Source organism: Pagrus pagrus, assembly GCF_965226575.1.
Source record: "Pagrus pagrus genome assembly, chromosome: 9".
In the NCBI taxonomy this organism is placed as follows: Eukaryota; Metazoa; Chordata; class Actinopteri; order Spariformes; family Sparidae; genus Pagrus; species Pagrus pagrus.
This window is the reverse complement of record NC_140193.1, coordinates 8,328,861-8,347,104: the sequence shown is the minus strand read 5'-3', so window position 1 is coordinate 8,347,104 and position 18,244 is coordinate 8,328,861. Positions and strand designations below refer to the sequence as shown.

General features: G+C 41.0%; 1 protein-coding gene across 1 annotated transcript in view; it reads left to right on the top strand.

Moving 5' to 3' along the window:
• The first annotated feature begins 699 nt into the window (after positions 1–699).
• pth2ra (parathyroid hormone 2 receptor a) overlaps positions 700–18,244 on the top strand; it is a 61,188-nt gene continuing 43,643 nt past the window's right edge. Inside the window, exons 1-5 of the mRNA XM_084361857.1 lie at positions 700–864; positions 8,226–8,331; positions 11,452–11,562; positions 12,121–12,242; positions 14,835–14,932. Of these exons, the coding sequence (XP_084217983.1) occupies positions 778–864; positions 8,226–8,331; positions 11,452–11,562; positions 12,121–12,242; positions 14,835–14,932 (524 nt within the window). The 5' untranslated portion in view covers positions 700–777. The remainder of the gene's footprint in view (positions 865–8,225; positions 8,332–11,451; positions 11,563–12,120; positions 12,243–14,834; positions 14,933–18,244) is intronic.

Sequence of the window (18,244 nt, the reverse complement as noted above, 5' to 3'; positions counted from 1 at the left end):
TAACTGGCCTAACTAGCTAATGGCAGCTACAGTTAGCGGTTTTGCTGGCGATATGCTGCCCCCTTTTGGTTTTGACAGGTGAAAAAATTCTTACATATTGCACCTTTAATATGAGGACTTGTCCCATAAAGACGCAGTAAGTTCAAATTCATAATAATAACTGGGATGTTTCTGTTAGATGTGGGTTGATTTAGCTGGACTTAAAAAAAGGGGACATAAAATAACATCTTCAGTGTGAAGCAAAGGCCACAAAAAACACTCCTGCGCGTCAAAAATGCAGCGTCCTCTCTACCAAGAGTGCGTGCCATTGATGCGCAAAGGGAGAGAGCATCTCAGCACAAACCACACGGCAGGTAGGAGCAGCTTTGAGGCAGCTTTTACGCACCGTCCAACTCTGTGGTAGAGAGTGCGCACGGGCTTGCTTCATTGTGACACTTCAGACACGTGGAGCGCGCTTCTCCTCCAAACGCGCCCCTGTCGGCCGTCATTTGTTGCCTTCACTGCGAAACACATCCCAGACTGACGGGGATCTCCTGCGCTACGGTGGATTCAGGACTCTCCCTCCTGCAGCAGAGGAAGCGAACACACGGTTGCTGCTTTCTGAGAGCCTCTTGGATGGAAACAACACGTGGGATTTGTGATACGATGACCGCCGCGTCCTTCCTGCGGCTCAGCTTTGGAGCACAGAAACTTTCCAATAATGTGGAGCTGTCACTCAAGGAGATATTCCCCTCGAGTGTGAGGCTGCTTGAACTCAAATAAAAGGTGCTGCTGGAGATGAAGGCACACCAACGAACTATGAACTTGTTCATGTGGATTTTAGTCTTCAACTTTTTCTCATGCTGGACTTCGGTTGACGCACAGGTAAGGAAACATTATGCACTTTAAAAATCGCTATTTTTTGCTGCTGAATTTACATTTGTGCATTATAAAAGATTAGGGATGCACGATATATATCGGACAGATAGATTATCTGCTCAATGGTGGTGGTATGCACCTTTTTAAAGTGGTATGGTGAGCAGCCAATAAACAGAGAAAATGTTTTTCTTATAAGAAAAACACAACAGGAGGGAAAAAGTCTTTAAGTTTAAGCATAAACCATCTTTGCTCACTACATCTCAGCCTTTCTTGCACTCTGGTGTGCATAAAAAAACATAAAAATGTTGGTTTCTATTATCGGTTATTTTATCAGTATCGGCCATGAGAGTCAGGTAATTATCGATGGCTGTATGGGCTGAAAAAAAATCCCTATTGTGAATCCCTTTCATAAAAATCCCCTCCTGCCTGCTGACTAAGATGGACTAAAACAGAGCAGCTTGATATCATTTTTGAAGGATCCCCTGCTGAAAAGCTCACTCAGTCAAAGCTCACTTTACGCTCCAGGTAGAAGGTGCAGCTCTCCATCTTTTCTTTCCTTAATATTACAGTGTTACTCAGCGTATTTACCCTCTTGATACAAGCACAGGAAAATTACAGTCATCTGCTCTTGTAGTATTGTCTGACAGCTGAAGCTGGCTGTCTGTTTCTGCAGCTCTGTAACAGCTAAGCTGTTGAATCGTCTCTGCGCTTCTTGACTTTCCAGGAGCTGTTTGTTCTTGATTTAAGTAGCTGCTTCACTCACCATCATCTGCCAATTTAGTTCACATTCAGTGTTTTCTAATTTAGTTAATAAGTGAGGTGATATCTGGTGCCAACCCTCTCGAAAGAGCTCAGCTGAATGACACAATCTCACATTTCAAATTGTAGGTTTTGAGTGTTGGCAGCGCTGAGCTGCAGCTTAAGATGAGCCAGGAAAAATCTGGCAAGTGATTCAGGTGGCTGACAGGGTTATTAGTGCCTGACTGGTGAATGACTCAGTTGCTCAGAATAGAGTGAAAGGAGTCGTCCTGTGCTATCAGCACCACGGACAGCGCCTTCAGCTCCAGGACTGCTAAAATCATGAATGAATGGGATACGGAGTAAAAAAAAAAAAAAAATCCCTGCAAAGACTGACAACAACTGCATGTGCTGCCATGCAACCTGCAATTTATGGAATAATGAGTGGTTTTTGAATAAGCTGTTTTTTCTAGTCAGTTAAGCGTGAGTAAAAATAGTGTGAGACTGTCTGATTCTGTACTTTAATCTAATCTAAAGACAAACTTGGTTCAACAATCTGTTCAAATCCCTCTGGTGAGGTGGGCTTTACCCTCATGATCACACTTAATTCTGATTCAATCCATGTTTTCTTTGATGGAAGGAGCTTCTTTATTTTATTCTGCCCGACCGATAGCGTGACATATCTGTTCTTACAATGTTCCTTTAGGAGTCGCTTGGACACACTTACGTAACTTTGGTATAAAGCCTTTTGTGGCTCCAGAGGAGGATGCATGTAATCTGATGAATTGCCTCCAGTGATTCAAATACACAACCAGAGATCTCCTTCTTATTCCACATGTTCTTCTTCCTTTTCAAAGACCTGTCGCCTGATAAAAAGCTCCTCCTGATCCTGCACGAAAGAGTTGCCTCCAGAATGTACATGTGCAAATGAAACACACATGGTCAAAGGCAGCACCTTATCTGCTCTCTTCATTCATATCATATCTGAGGTTTGCCTGCATACGTCTTAATATATGCATATGAAAAGTTCCTGAAACCACCAGTGGGGGAGAAGAAACAAGCTTTTAAGTCATTTCCACTCACATTTTTTGTGGAGAAGAAAAATCAGTTTTTTATAACATTTGAAGGCAGAGTATTTTTTTATGTGCCTAAAGGCTATCAGTACATGTATTAGAGGCAGGCATGTGTGGAGTTAACACATTCAGTGTGACCCTTTGATTACTGTCCATAAATCATGGCTCTGGCATCACATCAAATGTTGCCTGAAATATGTGTTGGAGTTCATTGAAAACACACAGATACTGCAACCAATGCTACTTTCTGATCTAAGATTTCTCCAAGTATGATCTAAACTTTCTCTAACTCTGGGCTAAGTTTTCTCTAAGTCTGTTTAAAGTTTTCCCTAAATCTGATCTAAATTTTCGCTAACTCTGATCTAATTTTTCTCCGAGTCTGATCTGAGTTTCTCCGAGTATGATCTGAGTTTTCTCCGAGTATGATCTGAGTTTTCTCCGAGTCTGATCTAAGCTTTCTCTAACTCTGATTTATGTTTTCTCTCAGTCTGATCTAAATTTTCTCTTATTCTGATCTAAGTGTTCTAGGTATGAGCTAAGTTTTCTCTAAGTCTAACCATTTTTTTTCCGTTAGGCGCATTTTTCAGTGTTTCCTTTTGTGATACTCATTGTGACCACCAGAGGCTGCGGTGCACCGCCACCTCAGGGATCAAAGCATTCATGTCTCCTTCCAGGAGAGTTTTACTTTTATCATCCACTCTAAACAGACTCTAATGTGTGTGGGAGCAATTTTGTGTTTTATCAGCATGACGGATCGAGCAGTGACATTCAGTGGCCTCATTCTGATATGTGAGCCTTTTCATGTTACATCATAGTTAATGGTTATAATGGTTACTTTCAGTTGCAGCAATTAGAGTACAGTACTTTTGTGGTTTCTTATGTTTTGTTCACAATGCCATTATAACACCGACAGTAGTAGTTACCAGAGAACTGGAAAACTGTCTTTATCCTTTGAATCATTACACACATGATCTGAAGGAAGTTTCTGTCCCTGCATCTTTCATTCAAACACTCGTCTTTCCAAGTCATGTCTCTTTTCACAGCAGGATCTCTCGAGGAATGAACACAGGAGAGAAAACAATTTAGATCAGACTTAGAAAATGGAAATAAGTTAAAACTAAGAAGTGAAAAGTGGCTAACTCATCATCTATGATAAACGGAGACAGCTTTCGAGCATTAACGTGGACTTGTCGGGTAAAAGCTCAGTTAACAAATGTGGTTTCATGATCGGTAGGCGAGGCTGGTGAATTACTGCAGAAAAAAAATGAGCGCTTTTGTTTTCTATGACGGCACATTAGGGATAACTGTAACAAAGCAACAGGCGGCTGTTTATCTCTGTAATGAAAACTTTACTCCTTGTTTTTTCTTCCCCTCCTCCTCTCTAATTATCTCATTAGGTAAGACCATCTCTTAAAAATGTACCTTTTATATTGTTTTGCTCATAGTTTCTGGAGGAAAAAGCAGTTGCTGCCTGGATCGTGTTCACCAACCGCAGTTTCTCCAGTTGATTAAGTGTTGTGTTCGCTGCACAGGGAGATGGTTAGGGTTGATGGTGGGTGTTCAGAGCACACGCTTTGATCCTGGAGAGCGGTTTGTGTTCAATGTGTCCCATGTGTGATTAGCTTTAGACTACAGTTCATGAAAGACATTCAGTCTGCCTGATTTATGTGCCTAATGATCTGTCACAAACCTAATCTTTACATGGCTCTATGAACTTGACTTGGTCCTATAAATACACTGTTCTCTTAGGTGAACAGGTTATGAACATATGAATCCATTGTGACGTCTTCATTTAACTTTTAAGTACGTGTACAGAAGTGAAATAACCAGAATGATTGCTGTCTCGACAGACAAGAGGAAGAGTTATTGAAAACATTTAGCCTGCACCTTAGAGACAATTATAAAGTCTGAATGTGGTAATAAACAGAAAAGTACTTTCTCTTGTTTGTTAACATGTCCTCATCTGTTAAATGACCTGATAGTACAGATCTGGCAGTGGTGGCACATGCTTATTTCTCTCATCTGTGGCAACAAGGGAGAGTCGTGAGAAAGTGACCTGGATTTTAGCAGTTAGGTAACACCCAACGCCAGATAGGTCTGAGAAAGAAAATAAATTGTTTTCGACACAATTCACAAAGGAAAAAGGGAAAAAAGAAATAACTCAAGTATGAATCATGGTTAGAAAATCAAGGGTAAAACTTAGACACCCTCCAACAAAAAAAAAAAAAACCTTCAGGTCTTAAATTGCTTCTTGAGATAAGAAACGAGCCTTCACATCTAATAATTGAATCTCAGGGTTTTTACACAGTTGAAGGGTTTCTACAACAGTTTTCACCAAGAAGTGAAAAAAATGTGAATGAAAGGAGAATTCAACAGACATGGATCCTGTTGATGCCAAGACTTCAAATGAAAGATGATCACTGATATAAGGAGGTTATTCAACTCTTCAATAAGGAAGAGGACGACTCTAAATCATTCCTAAAAAGAGGTGTGTAGCTGCTCTGGTGGGATAATGCGCTACAATCTCCCGACAACTTCTATTCAGCCAGAAATGTAGTGAACTCATTGTAGCGAGATCAGCGATTCACCACCAGTGGAACATGAGCTCCACCTGGTGGTACGCTGACCATTAACTGTTGTTTCACATTTTGAAATAATGTAACTATGCTTAGCCAAGAACCGAAATCTGAATCGATCACGAGATTGCCAAAGATTCACACCCCAATTTGCAGTTGGTGATGCTTGGGAAATTTGGTTTGGTATATAGTTAGCATGGTCTGAAAAGTTTGGAAATCTCTCCCGGATGATGAATCCTCATGACAGTGGTGATCCCTGATCCCAAACCCTAGGGTAAACTTTAATTCCCTCCTGTCTTTACTTTGTGTTTACTGCTAATAATAAAAAACTAAGATAAGCTGCTGACGTGACCTTGGACCCCCCACCTCAATCACCTAATCTATGATATAGACACTACAGCAGATAGAAGCTCTGAACTGCCACTCAGCTTTCGTTTTCCCCAGAGATTTCTTGGCAGACAAAATTACATGGTTGGATTGCACGGTAATGGCAGTGTTTATAGGGGACCAATCTAAATGCAGATTATGTCGTTATTTTAAAACCATAGTTTGGTTTAAGGTTAAAGAACAATTATATGACCAGTTTCATCCTGCCTTTGCATTCTCACCTGTTATTTAATAAAAACATGTTCGTATTAAAGCTGATTTTATGCAATTTGACGTCTTTCATGCAGTCTTTAAGGGTTAACGTCAGTCACGACACAGAAGCAATATAAAACAGTTATAATGGGGTCAGAAAGATGATTGAATTCAGTAGAGTTTTTATATTGGTTGTGTGAGACTCTCAGGCTGCGTTTCTGCAGCTATAGATTGGACCATGAGTCCTCACATACAGGATGCCTTTCTAAATGGAGATTCAGGGACGGGGAAACCCTAAGGTGTATGATCAGAGCTCTAATCCTGCTCTGGCTCCGACTATGAGAAAATTTTGGCAAACTCTGTCAGCCTAAACTGAGGCTTGACGGTTTAGCCTGGAAGCAGAAATTATGCCATTTTACTACACGACTTCTTCTGTGGTTTCAACGACACAGTTACTCTCAAAAGGAAACAAAGATGAAGGCACTTGTTCAAAATCAAATATTATGATTTGCCCAAGAGATTTTTCCACACTTTGAATTTGGGATCTTTCTGGCTCCTCACAGTGTTTTGGATACAGCAGCACACTGTGTACTGAGTTGAATTTAAAATAAGGCTAAACAGATGCCCTTTCTCCTTCTCTCCTGTCAGCTCGTTTGACAGATGGCGGTGTTCTCTCTTTTTTTTTTTTTTTGTTGCACGATAGCTCCTCTCAGGCAATTTAATGGCACTTCACACTTTGAGTCAAGTGACTGCACAGTGACAGAACCGACCCTCATCTGACCTCCAGCTGTGAGCAAGGTAAAAATGGTGGAGACACCCCTAACAAGTGAGGAGGCTTCTTGGATGAGTGGCAGCGACAGTGTCTCCTAACTGGAGTCGGCTTCATCACACAACTGAATAAAGTTTGTGAATTACGAAAATCCCAACACGATGACCATAATAAATGTTGGATATGTAACAGAAAATTTTACGTGCGTTATGTTATGATGATGTTAACCCTCTATTTTGTGTGTTCGCGTCTCATGGTAAGGTGTCCCAATGCTTGTGTCCTTTTTCTTTTCTTTAACAAGCATGAGGTCGCGAATAGTTTGCTGATTTCTCATAGCTATTGTTATTGCTGATTTGTGCAAGACAGTCCCGCATTTTGACGTATGTCCATGTTGCATTTTCCCCTTTGATGGCACATTACACCCGAAATGTAAGTCAAGTCCAGCAGTGATGTTGGTGCAGTTGGTACCGATCCACTAATATCAGCAGGGGTCGCTAATGTTTGCTTATAAAACACCGCTAGTGACCTGGTAATGAAGCAGTGTTGTTTTTTATTTGGTGACTGATTAGTAGGGCTGGGCAATATTTACGATATATATTGTTATCGTGATATGAGACTATAAACCGTGTGAGATTTTGGATACCGTCATTTCACGTTATGTCATAAGTGGTGTCTCTTCCTGGTTTTCTGGCTTTCATTACGGTAAAGTGATGTAAGTTTCTGAACTCACCCGACTGGTCAGGAGTGAGGAGACGTGTATTGATACGTGTGAAATGTACAAACTAAATGTATGTGTGGTTTGCAGAAACGCACAATGCCAACATTTTTTCTGGTCAACCTTGTAAAGGAAGCAAAACTAACTAAAACTTTGTCAAACCTCAAACTGTTCACATCCACTGACTGAAATAACTTAGTGGAAAGATCTTGAATAGAGCTCAATTAAAAGAAAAACAATATATACTGTGTGTGAAAGGAATTAAAGGTGTTCATAAAAAGTGTGGTAGTGCAGAGAAATGTTAGTAAAGTTAGCTTGTGTCAGCAGACCAATAGTATGGGTCTTTAGCTTGTCCTGCCGTGCATCTTCCTAAATAATTAATTAGGCTTTGCCTGATTGCTCTCTGTAATGGATCAAGACTAAAGCCTATAGCCACACGAGCAGCTCTGGGAGACTCTAATCCTCATTACACAGCAGAAAACAATATTACACACAAGAGGTCAGAATGTGCCAGACGCTGACGTGCTTTGAATGTAATTGAGCAAACATTAAGTGAATGCATGAATAATCCTCTTTGTAATGGTAAAATATACAGACTTTTATATTTAGACCTGAATTTCTCCATATCCACGAGACTAAATGTATAAAAAATAGAAATATGTGCTTTAAAATCTCTTTTTGCTTTCTGTTTGTTGTGTTTGTTGACTTTCCTCCGCTTTGTAGCCAAAACAGACGGTATGTGGCAAGATGTCCCAAATGTTCTTAAAGCAAATAAACAAAAAGATTCTCACACACACACACACACACACACACACACACACACACACACACACACACACACACACACACACACACACACTGTATAGACTCAGGACCAGCGCTCTGACAGATCTGATCTTGTTTGTTGTGCTCCACAGATGGGGTTTGATGGTCCTCTCTCTGCACAGGAGCAGATGTACATCCTTTACGAAATCAAACTGCAGTGCTACGAGAACCTCTCCAACATTGACCCAGGGTCCGCAGGTACCGAACGTCCACTCGCAACACTTCAAACATGGCCTCAAATTCAAAGTTTGCCAGGCCTGACCTGCTTTAGAAAGATCCCTAATGCCTTGGCCACGCTCCACGACTTTCAAAGCGGTCGGATCGCCGCACAAGTTTCTGTCTTGTTATCCAGAAGTGTCACAGTCGTTGCGGTTTGCACACCACATGAAGGATCAGCGGCAGAGGAACACCCATTATAATATCACACTTGTGAGATGTGACGAAAGGGAACATGTGTGAGAGAATGAATTAGGATGACCGGGCAGCCAGGATTAATTCTGCACTGAAAACGTGAAACCGCCGGCTCGAATTGTGGTTAGTGTGCAGCATGTGTGTACGTTTTCTGATAGAAACTGAAGGTTATTATTGTGCCCGCTCCATACAAATAGATGCATGATAAAGCTGGTTCAGACAGCTACCGAGCATGATAGCAGAGGAGAGGAGGGGATGAGAGATAAGAGAGGAAGGAACCCTGAACTGTTGGTGACTCAACCAGATATTTAGCCTGCTTGATATCCAGTGAGCGTTGGTGATACGTCAGCAAATGCGTTACTGAACAGTTCACACAGGAGTGAGCGCCGATTTGCCTCTGATCTTGGGCTTTTTTTCATGAATTCAAAATCTATGTTTAAGTTTTTATCAAACGTGCAGCTCTGTGTTTCACGTATGCACTAGTATCCACACCAGCGATGACCAACAAAGTCGTTCCCCCAGAGTTCCTACTCGTCCTGGAAAACATAGAAAGTGTTGAGTCATCTTGCTCTCAGGGACGTTTACTAATTTCGCATCCAATAAAAGCTCTCTTCATTTTTTCTTCTTTGGAAACTGCCTTGGATAAAAAAAGGAGCGTTTCTGGGGGCCGGGCCTTTTGGATTACTGTACAAAAACCCAACTTTGGAGCTGTATTCACTGATCTGGGTGATAATGGATCATATTTTATGGGGACAATGTTTTCTGGTTTTCCCTCTAATGTCCTCCAGCTGCTCTGCCTGAACCCCTGGCTGATTTACAGCGTTTGCTGATTAACAGATGGCTTTACTTGTTGCTAAAGTAACCGCTAACAGTGGCTAACTGTACCGGGCCAGGGAATTTGATTTCCAGGTGGTTTACAGAGTCCAGCTGCTGTTAGACAGTTTCCAGCTGGCTCGTTTTGTTGTGGAACTAAGTAGCTGATTACCAGGAGCTAACCCCAGCAAGAAAACCACTACTGTGCTACTGTTTTCCCTGTTGCCAAATTGGCGGACTTGGGTCTCAGATGCTGCGTTAGGTCCTCCTCTTGTTTGGCGAGCCCTCTGATCACATAATCGACTGTGTCCTCCTTGTGATTCGGGTCAGACAGAGGCGGTTAGAGGCGTAACTCACAATATCACTCCGCCTTCTGTTTCAGCTCGACTTTAATGTAGCTACGGCTCAATAGCAAGAAATCATTCAGTGCTGATACAGTAGCTACTGTAAAATCAAGTCCCTCCTCGCTGTTGCATGCTGCAATGTGAACTTTGTGTAGGCTGCGGACAGTCACTGTTAGGGAGAAGTGTTCGGTGGACGGTCAGCTGAAAAATCTGACGTGGCCTGAAGCACGATTTCTGTGTGGGATCAAGAGAAATTGCGATAACTTCCCGTCACAAAACACATTAAGCCCGAAACTGTTCTCACTTTAACTGCTTTAGACTTCAAACCTCTAAAGCGCAGTGCGTTATTATCACAGCAGTGGGCAAGAGTCTGAGCAATTTCCCCCGTCGAATGGAGCCTTTTCGACAGATTAATATTTATGTGTTCGACAGGTTTGTTGTCGAGCGCTGACGTAAGGTGGATTATGTGACTTCATTGAACGGCTCTGAAAGTTTTTACAGCACTTTAAAATGTTTTGCATATGCAAGTGTAGTCATTTTGTGGCGAGAGCAGAGAGGCGATGAATCAGCAGGAGTGTTGATTTAAAGTTGTATTTTAGTTTTGTATACATCCCACACAATGCAGTCCTCTGACATCCATTGTTTTTCTGTTAATAGCTGTTGTTGGCAGAGGGCAAAGAAACAAATAAAGTCAGATTAGACTCATTCCACTAAATTCATTACCTTTAAGAAACAACTTCAAGTGCTCCACTGATTTAGATAAAAATCAGTGGAGCACTCTCTAACATCTGGTCAATGGATTTTAAAAACAAATGTTGCGAGTTTACAGAGCTAATTTTCGAGTAAATTGGGTTGTCGAGAGATTCTCATCAAAGACAATGTGTCTAATTAAGACAATTAAATTCACCGTAGTCGACATTTGGTAATTTAAACTCTGAAAACTCTACCAGACATTTACCAGAGTCACAGGACCCAATATTTCTCTGCAATCTCAAAGAGTTTCATAAACCAACAACGTAAAAACAATGAGAAATTGTTCAATCCCTCCTTTTTTCCGTAGGCAAACTGCAAAACTGTGCATTACACCGTTAACCTCGTGGACATGAGTGAGACGGACTCATCTTTCCTCTCAGCATGTAAAGCTCTGATCCGTCGCCCCCTGCTCTCCATAATCATTGATATTATTTTTCACAATGAAGTTGATCTAATTGACATAATTTCATGTGTTTTTGTAATCAGACAATTTGAAAGCGACCTCGGTTCACTAGAGAGTAAAACTAGTCGCTTGTGGAAGAAATTTGACAGCTTGGAGGAGGTTTTACTGTGCAGCAACAGCAGGAGGAGAAGCTGCTTTACTGCCCGCATGCTGGTCCTACGAGTGACTGTGTCCACATCGACAGACTAAAAATAACAGTAAAGAAACAGGATGGGGGGCCGATCATTACAGCTTGTTTTGAGCGTGTGTTGAGCGAGACGATGTAGCTCACTGAGCGGTTTAACACAAAACTAGATGGTGTTTTACTGTTTTCACTACAAACTGCGACCTCGTTGACTTTGAAAAGTTTCTTTTAAATCGACAAACAACATGAGGTGTGATTCATGGCACAATTCAAAAGGGACCAAACATCTAGTTGTCCGTCCTCGTTGACTACTGTACAGATTTTTTAAATAGGCTGTGGATCAAATGAAAATAATACAGATGCCGGCACATGTTCTGTACGTTGACTTCCTCTTTCTCTTCTGGCTGTAGATGAAACGTGTCCTCCAGACTGGGATGGTCTTATTTGTTGGCCCCATGGTTCCCCTGGGCTCGTTACCAAGGTCCCCTGCCCGGCTTACATCTATGACTTCAATCACAAAGGTTAACACTTGTTTTCTTTTCTTTCTTTATTTTTTCGTACCAGATGTACCCTCACCAACACTGAGACCTGGACGACTGCGAGGACTTTAACTGTAGGGATAAATTCAGGCAGTTGACGCTGTCGATGTATTGTAATAAAATTACCTTTAGACTTCTAAGGCTGAAGATGAGTGATAGTTATAATATCTCACTTCACTTCACACACTAATCGGCCAACTTCACTAAATATTTCTAACATTTTTAGTATTACTAATAACACTAATGAAGGCTCTGTCGTGTTCGAGTGTCTCCACTTAATGACATTCAGGCATCGATGATTTTTTCATTCATATCTGTGCTTTTCTTTGCCTGTTAGAAAGGCCTGTAAGGATGATAACGCTGTGGTCTACAAGGTCTAATTAGCTAAAAATGATAAAATTCACATGTGCAGGTTAACCATGGAAGAACAGGGCCTTTAAAATATCAAGGCTGATGGAAATGTCACATGAAATGTTTGAATCATGACCAAAGTTTCGTTTTTAAATATAATGTAAATCATGTGAAAGTATGTGTTTGCAGGTCACGCTTACAGGAAGTGTGACGTGAACGGATCCTGGGTGTTTGTGGATCGCTGGAACAAAACGTGGACCAACTACACCGAGTGTCTGCGCTTCCTCCAGCCCAATGATGAGGAAGGGAGAGTGAGTCTGACTGTCAGATATTTACACAGCACCTTACTTGGTTAAACGGCTAATCCAGTGTTACTCACATGCGTATGTTTGCAGTCAAAGCCATCAGAACAGGGGGGGAAGGTGGCAGCTGAGCGTCTGTCACAGGAGGTCACACTCACATCTCATTGCTCATTTCTTCCACGTCTGTCCAAGAAAGGAGCAGCTCTTGCTCTGCTATAAAACAGCAGTACCCTTTCACTTCGTATATATCTGTATTTCCTACCTCTGTAATCATCTCCGAACAGCTCACGGACGCCACCGCTCTGTGAAAACATGCTCGTTTACCCCCTTATGTCATCCTCGGCAGGCAGGTCATAAAAATGAATGCTCTGAAGTCATCCATTTCCAGAAAAGCCAGAAACAGCTTTGCTCTAACCGACGAGCTGAAGAGCTTTCACAAAGAGTAAACACTCATTAGTGCTTTGTTGGCTGTGGACACATGAAACAATGATACACTGTCATCTACACGAGTTGGTTTGTTAGCAAACGTTGCTTGTTTACACACCTATCAAGTATTCAGTCGTGTTTCCTTCCATTTGGCCAAATGTAAGTCAAACATTCATCGTTTGTAGCTCTCCTTTGGTCTCCACCAACTGGGAATTATCTGGCTATGTACTGTAGCTACTCGGTGCTCCATAATGTTGACTGGCCTGTTGCTAACTTTGTCTGCCTGATGTGGGTTTATCTGAGAAACAGCTGCCTGCTGGGTATCATCATTTGATCCGTTGTTGATCAGAACTGGTCTTCAAACAGTCACATTGTCCACACACACAGACTCACACACTGTGAGGCATGTTCTCAAGGGCTTAGAGCCGTCCCACTGTCCAACCCTGAAGTGCAGGAGTTATTTTTTTGTGTTACCATCGTCATGCTCAGTCTTTAGACACAGTAAAAGATATGTTGGCATATTTTCGTCTCCTTGGCTTTTAAGAATGAATCATGTTTTTTTGAAAGTCAAAGTATTCATCCAAGGAACCAAATCACCTAAGAGACTTTTTGACCTCTGCTCTGCGTGAAATGAAAACATACCAGGTGTAGAGCTGTAGCCATCTTTTGCCTGTTATTAACTGAATCTTTTGGCTCCTTTGGGTCTGACTAATGCCTGACAGTACGTCATCTTAGATTCCAGACAAGATTTAAAGTGTTTGTTAAAATCCCTGGTGTTGTCTCCAGTATTCGTCAGAGATTAAGGATGTAAGCCTGCAAGTTACCTGCTAAGACTTTATGAATCTACTTTCTCCTGTTCGGATTAACTTCGGACGAAAACACACACTGACAGTGAGATGATCTGGGAGTGGATTTTTTCGGATCAGGTCTTTAATTTGGCACATGTGCAGGCTACACAGCGGCATGAACGTCAGTTTTAACATTAATTATCGGTGCAGCTGTATCATCTTCATCATCTTCCTCAGCTCGTATCAGCATGCAAATACTGAATAATTAGAGCCCTGACACATCAGTGGTGACGGCTGCTATGTTCTCATCGGAGCGCCTGATGTAGCCAAGCAGCTGGGAGTCATTGATTTTTCCTGAAAATCTGTTTTTACCACAAAGTAGGCGGGCTTGTTTTGGTGGGCGATGGAGTTGTAAAGCTTCAGAGATATCAGCTGTAGAAATGTTCTCTCGAATGTAATGGACCTAGACCACACTCAGCCTGTTGTGCTCAATGCGCCTAAAAAACTCGACTGCAGCGTCTCCACAGAGCTTATTGTGAGCAGTATTTTCTTTCTACCAAACTACACCTGCCGGCTATAAAGGTCTGTGGATAATCTTGAGAAACTGGATCGTGATTTCTGATGGTTTGATAGTTTTTTGACACGGACATAACAGGAGGAACATTGTTGCTGCAACATTCAATCAGGCAGAACGTGGCCTGGAGGCGAAAACCAGCCTCTTGGCTGATTCTGGCACATTTACAGTAATAATGATTAATATACACTCTCTGCCTCTGAGAGATAAGCTGGATCGATAAATAAATATATAAAGGCACCAGAAGTGTTTATAGCAAAATGCTAATTTGCAACAGCTGTCCACAGGAGGCTTTTTAACAATTAAAAGTAGAAAGAAGAAAAGAAAAACAAGTCTGAGCAAACTCTCATTTATTACTGTTGGAATATAGAGTTATCTTATCTTCATTTTACAAAATCACTTGCAGCAGCTTTAAAAGTGCATGATGTCATTTAGGGGTAGAAATTTTAATCAGAAGAGAAAGATCTTCATTTTTTTCCGCCTAAACAAACTAAATAAACAAACTCTCTTCATTTCATTACTGAATAAACTGAATAAACAAACTGACCTTAAAGGACAACACAACTTCATGCTGTTTCACTTTGTTTATATGTGGCAGACCCTGCCACCTTTCTAGCTTCAAACAGTGTTCTGGGGACCTTATTTTCCTCTGAGAACAGATTGTTTATTCAGTTATGGAAAAAATAAATATTTCTGAGTTTGTGTTACTACTTACATTAATATTGTAAATATCAAGGAGCTTGAATTTCTTTTCTTTCTTTCTTTTCTCATCTTTAATATCAAACATTTCTCTCTATCTTTCTCTGTTCACAGCAAGAATTCTTCGAGCGGCTGTACGTCATGTACACCGTTGGCTACGCCGTGTCCTTCAGCTCTCTGCTGGTGGCCATCTTCATCATCGGATACTTCAGGTATGAAGGACATCTCTGATACTTAAATGATGTGCTGTTCTTCTAACAGCTGCACTGTAACAACACAAAAAACCTCTTGATAATCCTCCAAAGACAGAGACCGCAGGAGGTGGTCCTCGACAGGTTCAATGCCTGACAGCTGGGCACGTTTCATGTCATCACGCAGGTTTAGAAAATCCTCCAAACACCCTGGAGCCCGCAGTTTTTCATTGACACACCTGCAGCATTTTGTGAAAACCTGCATCTCTTTCCAGCCTCTACGTTTGTGTTCTGATTGTCCTGCTGTGATCCAGTGTCACAGCAAAGGTTTTGTACTCTGCTCACAATGACAGAATTGCAAAATTGAGGATACTTGACGGTGCCATCAGGCTAATTATTCAATTGTTGAGTGTTCAACACTGCTGCGCACAGTATGGAAATGAAGGATTTGCTCACAGCTGATAGAAAAAAATTAAAACAAACAGTGTTGACTGCGCTTTGACACCAATATTGACAGCTTGAGAAACAATAAAGGAGCAATAGATTATTATAGAGTTTTTGGATGGAGGTAATATCCAAGCAACAAGAGAAAAAGCAGCTTTGATTTTTTCAGAGTTGTGGGTGGAAACTCGAGGCTGAGCAACATAATGAATTCTCAACAATGTTTGATATGTTGCCTTGAATTGAGAGCTCTTCATACAACGTTTGAGCAGCAGTGAACTTCTTAAGTTGGCTGTTGTTACGACCCCCTCCAAGTGAGGTCTAACGCACGACAATCACACAAGTTGCAGTTTAAAAGGCTGGAAGCAGTGGCTCCATATTTGTACACTATGTATTGTACAACGTAATACTTGTAGATCAATTTACATCTATTCTGTGAAATGAAACATGATTTATGTTCTTAAAATACAAACAAATTATGCGAACAAAAAGCTTTGAGGTAATGGAAAGCATTACCTCGCTCTACTTTACAAACCGCCTCGTCTGTGAAAAGATCAGAGATCATTTTTTAACATTTTAAACTGCCCTTTAATGTTCAAACTCCACTCTCAAGCCTCTCCAGCTTTTTATTATGAAATGGCGCAGGTGTGATCATCCCATCAGTCCTTCAAACCCTTTTGGAAACACTTGAAACTGAAGTGACCCTGCTGCCATAATTTTTGACTCTACCATAGGCCATGAAGTGGCAATAACTAAATGGATTTTTTAATAAAAATAAAAACATTTGGTTTATTTGCTGCTTTTATTTTGATTGAAAACTGGCAGTGTTTTGATACTGCACACCTCCTGTCACTTCCTGTAAGTACAAAATGGTGGGCCACAGTTTATTTCTGAAGCACTTAAAGTAGACAGTGCAGGGTTATGACATGACATTTGGAGTTAAAGACCGGAGACAGATAAAGACAGACTGAGAGCAGGATAGAAAACCCTTAAAAACATATTTTAGTTAATGTTTAGTTTATGGACAGATTGACTGTTATTAGATGAGTTAAAGAGGCTTCAATATCTCATGTCTACGTTTTTCATTCATAAAGAATCAGGGCAACACGGTCCCATTTGGGCTATTTCATACTGGGCTATATTTTTATTGTAAGCTCATAAGTTTGGCATTCTTGAATACTTTACTTTTGGTTGATTTCCAACTTTTTTTCTCACTTTTTATTAATTTTTGTTTGTCTCGTTCATGGTGAAATAATGCTAAAAGTGCTGTAGCAACAGTGAAGTCCAGAAAGAAATCTGACAGAACAGCTGAGCGACAATTTTGCAGCGCATGAAATGACAGAACGAGGGTGTGAAGTGGCAGATGGTTGTGTAGTAAGTTTGGAGGAGTTTGCGTGTTTTCTAGGTTTTGTGGTTTATTTATGCTTGCTTCTGTTTTCTTCAGCAGCCTGATTATCTCTCCACACCTGTCTTGTATTTGTTTCATTAGCCCTGATACCTGAGTTCTCCCCCGATCTGCTTTCCCCTTCACACCTGCACTTCATCTCCCTCAGAAGCCCTCCCCTATTTCCTGTCTTTCCAGCCTCTTCCCTCTTTCTGGTGTTTTTCCATTCGTTGCCCTCACCTGAGTTTCTCTACCTCACTCCTCCTGCACCTCACACACAGTCCAGTCTTTTGTTCCATCATCATCATCATCTGTTTTGTTTTTCATTTCCATGACTAATTTCCATGATCCTGTTACCCCGATGTTCTTTCGTCTTTGCCTGTTCTTTGTTTTGCTCTTATCCAAATTGAAACCTCATCTATTGCACTTCCTGCCTGCTGTCTGTGCATTTGGGTCCACCTTTCTTGCTTTCCGGCACAGCCCTGTTAACCCAATCTCCAGAATAAATGAACATATAGTTTGCAGAAATATTACATTTCTTTACTTTGCAACTTGACATTTCATTAGGTTTGCTTTTCGATAGGGAAGTGCAGAGCACACCAACACAAATACACAACTGCAAATTCTCATACTGTTTTACGTCTCGGCATACTGGTGTCAGAGTTACACAAAAATGGATTGAAACGCTGATTGTATAATTACAAAAATACGAAGTCCAAAAATTCAAAATGTCAAAATATGAGCAGCAAAAGGGCAGAAAACAAAACAGGAGTAATCCAAGAGCAAAACAAGGTACAAACTACAGACCAGAATAACACGAAGAATCAAGAAGCAAATGCAGCCAGGGGTAAAACAGATGAGGCAACGAAGAGTGAGGGGAAAAAGTGGCTTAAATACACAGGAGATGATCAACTAATGACACACAGGTGTACACAGAAAAAGGGTGGGAAAACAGACAAAGATAGGAAGGGGAAACTGAAACATGACACATGAGGAGAGAGCTTCAAAATAAAAGTCCATGTACTATCTATCCTCGGCTGATTTACATGATTGGGACATTCACATTGTCTCAAATGCTCATATGTCATTGAAGAGTTATGGCTATAAGATTGTCGGTACTTTGAGAGAAAAAATGCAGAAGGAGTAGCCACCGATGCTTTATTTCACGGGTCAATAATTCTTAATATCCACATCTCTCCAAAATTAATCACAATTAATCACAAGTGTATCATGGAGAGTCTGTCATGAGTCAGAGCAGGCGCTTTAATATCGGAGAAAAAGTGAGAAAAGGTTTCCACTGTAGTTGACTACTTCAGAGGCTGTGTTCAAACGCACATTAACAGGGGTATAATTGAAAATGGAAATCCGTTTTTATCCTACGATTAGTACCAAATTACAAAGTTCTTTCCCAAAACCTTTTATGGGAAATTATAAGGGAATTGAAACTATTACAGAAAGCCAAAGAGAAAATGGCTTTCATTTGCTGAGCTGTGGGTGGAAACTGGAGG